General features: G+C 39.3%; 1 protein-coding gene across 3 annotated transcripts in view; it reads right to left on the bottom strand.

Annotated features, from left to right (window-relative positions):
• Adgre1 (adhesion G protein-coupled receptor E1) overlaps positions 1–3,453 on the bottom strand; it is a 95,786-nt gene that overhangs the window by 17,341 nt on the left and 74,992 nt on the right. For all 3 annotated transcript variants that reach the window (XM_021217760.1, XM_029531290.1, XM_029531291.1), the window contains one exon: positions 1,793–1,859. In XM_021217760.1, the coding sequence (XP_021073419.1) occupies positions 1,793–1,859 (67 nt within the window). The remainder of the gene's footprint in view (positions 1–1,792; positions 1,860–3,453) is intronic.

Genomic DNA, 3,453 nt, shown 5'->3' with positions numbered 1-3,453 from the left:
TCTCTCTCTCTCTCTCTCTCTCTCTCTCTCTCTCTCTCTCTCTCCTTTCTACAATAAATCTCTAAAACCAAAAAAGAAGAAAAAAGAAATAGGGTTTTCCATAATTGGGCTTAACTATCAACATGACACAGCCTTCAGTCACCAGAGGACATAGTCTCAATTGAGGGGTTGTCAAATCAGACTGGCCTGTCAGCATGCCTGTGGGGTACTGTCTTGATTGCTAACTGATGTTGGAAGTCTCATCCCAGGGTGAGAGGTACAGTTCCTGCAGCAGGTGGTCTTTGGATGTATAACAAACCTAGCTAAGCAGGAGTCCTTGCCTGGGCCAGAAATCAGTATTGCATCATAGGTTTATGCTTCAAGTTCCTGCTTACCCTGACTTCCTTCAGTGATAGACTATGACCTTGTCTTTGTTAGGATTTCTATTGCTGCTATGAAACACCATGACCAAAAATCAAGTTAAGAAGTAAATGGTTTATTTGGTTTATACTTCCATATCACTGTTCATCATCAAAGGAAGTCAGGACAGGACCTCAAACAAGGCAAAGACCTGGAGGCCAGAGGTAATGACTGCAGAGACCATGGAGGAGTGTTGATTACTGGCTTGCTCCCCATGGCTTGCCCAGCCTGCTTTCTTACAGAACCTAGGACTTCCAGACCAGGGATGACACAATACACAGTAGTCCTCCCCCATTAATCATGAATTAAGAAAATGTCCTACAGCTGGATCTTATGGAAGCATTTTCTCAATTGATGTTTCCTCTTTTCAAATGATTCTAGTTTGTGTCAAGTTGATGTAAAACTAGACAAGATAAGCCTGTAAACTGAAATAAATCCCTTTTTATTTCAGCAATAGAAATAAAGCCAAAACAGTGCCCAGTGTCTTCAAATGTCACTTAGTTTCTGCTTATTTCTCAGAATTTCTCATCTCTCTTCTAATCGTGACCATATCTCCTCAGTTCCTTCCTTTTCTTCCTTCCTTTACATCTTTCTTTTCTTTTGTATACAGGATCTTTCTACATAGCAATGTAGCCTAGCTGATCTAAAACTTAATTTGTTATATAGACCAAATTAACCTCAGACTGACAGATATCTCTCAACTTGCACATACTAAACATAGTTATTTTTTTTTCTTTCTCTTCCGTTCAATATCTAGACCTAGAAGAAACTGACAGATATAACTGTGGTCTTTCCCACTCATACCTGAGTTCCTGAAATAATAGCTATGAGATTTATTGTATATGAATAAATGCCTAGGTGAACCAGCTTTGGCTTGTTCCTGCTAGCTTGTAACTCAATTATCCCATTTAATCTAGTCTAAATTCTGCCACATGGTTACTTACCTTTCTTTCCTCAGTTTCATGTGTCTGTCTCCTCAGAGTTCAGGGCCAATCTCTCCCCATGCCTGACCTTATCCAAGAATTCCTGTCTCCCTACAAGACTCCCACCTATTCTATTCTACCTCAGCAATAAGCCATCACCTTTTTTATTGACAGGTGATGCTTCCATACAGTACACAAGAGATTCTTTCTACAGACAAATCTATTTCCCATTTAATTCAAAGCATGAATAAGAAAAGTTGTTGTCCCTTGTACATATTTTGCACTTGAGCATCAATAATAATTGACAGAGAAATCACACCCCAATTCAATTACATCCTAACTCAGAAGCTTCAAGATTCAAGAAACACAAGAAAGAGATTTGAGATTAGCAAGCTTCACAGTGTGATGATACTTTCTAACTCGACCAAAGAGAGGTCACCAAAATGTTCTTGAAGAAATGTTTTCCTTACCGTGATGATCATGCAGACCGGCCCCAGGAAACTCCAGATAAACCCCGTCTCTGTATTCAACCAGCAGCTGTAGAGGAAAACACAGGAGGGAAGTGCATTTGTCTCAGGACATGGCCTTGCAGTTGTGCATCCTCAATACTGCAGAATGATATTCATTCAAAAATGCTGATTGTGGAGTGGGGGGTTGGGTGCCAGTGTGATATGAGCCACGATGGACCCTAGACAAATATTCATGAGACCAGAATAATGATCAGTCATAACCTTCACAGAACTTTCTACCTCCAGGTAATCCTCCACTAGTACACTGTGTCCTTCAAACCTCAACTCCAACATTCCTTCCTGTAAGAACTCAGGGATCAGTTATTCATTATCTTTGACTAAAAAATATACTCAGGGTCCTACAGGAGGTCTGCTACAGCCAGGGTCACAGGCCTACTAGGAAACCTGAAGCAACCCAGTGGCAAAAGAGACAGGTTCCAAGAAGGATCACCCAGACAAGCAAACATCAGGGATAACCAGATGGCAAAAGGCAAGTGCAAGACCATAAGACCAGTATACATGGATATTATCAGAACCCATTTTCCACCACAACTAGCCCTAAATACACCAACACACCTGAAAATCAGGAAGCTGACCTAAAATCCTAGCTCATGAAGATAATAGAGTCCTTTAAAGAGGACTTTCTGTTTAAATAACTCACTGAAAGAAATACAGGAAAACACGGGTAAATAGAAGCCCTTAACAAGAAAACACATAAATCCCTTTTTTAAAAAAATATAGGAAAATACAATCAAGCAGGTGAAAGAATTGCATAAAGTGGTCCAACACCTAAGAATAGAAGTAGAAACAATAAAGAAAACACAAGTTGAGGCAAACCAGGAAATGAAAAACCTAGGAAAGGGGTCAGGAATTACAGATGTAAGTATCACCAACAGAATACAAGAGATAGAAGAGGGAATCTCAGGTTCAGAAGATACCATAGAAGAGATTAACACAATTGTCAAAGAAAATTCAAAATACAAAAAACTTCTAACCCAAAGCATTCAGGAAATTTAGGACACAATTTAAAGACCAAACCTAAGAATGATTGGAATAAAGAAGAATAGAGATTCACAGCTCAAAGGACCTGAAAACATCTTCAACAAAAATCATAGAAGAAAACTTCCCCAACCTAAAGAGATGGTCATAAAGGTACAAGAAGCTTATAGAACACCAAATAAAAGGGACAAGAAAAGAAAAATCCACTCATCACATAATAATCAAAACACTAAATGCTCAGAACAAAGAAAGAATATTAAAAGCTGAAAAGGAAAAGAGCCAAGTAACATACAAAGGTAGACCTATCAGAATTACACCAAACTTCTCAACAGAGTCCCTAAAAGCCAGAAGAGCCTGGTCAGAGGTCATACAGACTTTAAGAGAACACAAATACCCGCCCAGACTACTATACCCAGCAAAACTTGCAATCAACATTGATGGAGAAGCCCAAATATTCCAGGACAAAACCAAATTCAAACAGTATCTATCTACCAAGCCACCCCTACAGAGGACCCTAGAAGTAAAACTACAACACAATGAAGGTTCCTACACCAAAGAAAAGACAAGATAGTAAACATCTCGCAACAAAGCCTAAAGGAGAGAACCACAGGACATAAAACCAC

The sequence above is a fragment of the Mus pahari genome, chromosome 18 (genome assembly GCF_900095145.1).
Source record: "Mus pahari chromosome 18, PAHARI_EIJ_v1.1, whole genome shotgun sequence".
Lineage (NCBI taxonomy): Eukaryota > Metazoa > Chordata > Mammalia > Rodentia > Muridae > Mus > Mus pahari.
This window is presented reverse-complemented; position numbering and strand designations above follow the sequence as displayed.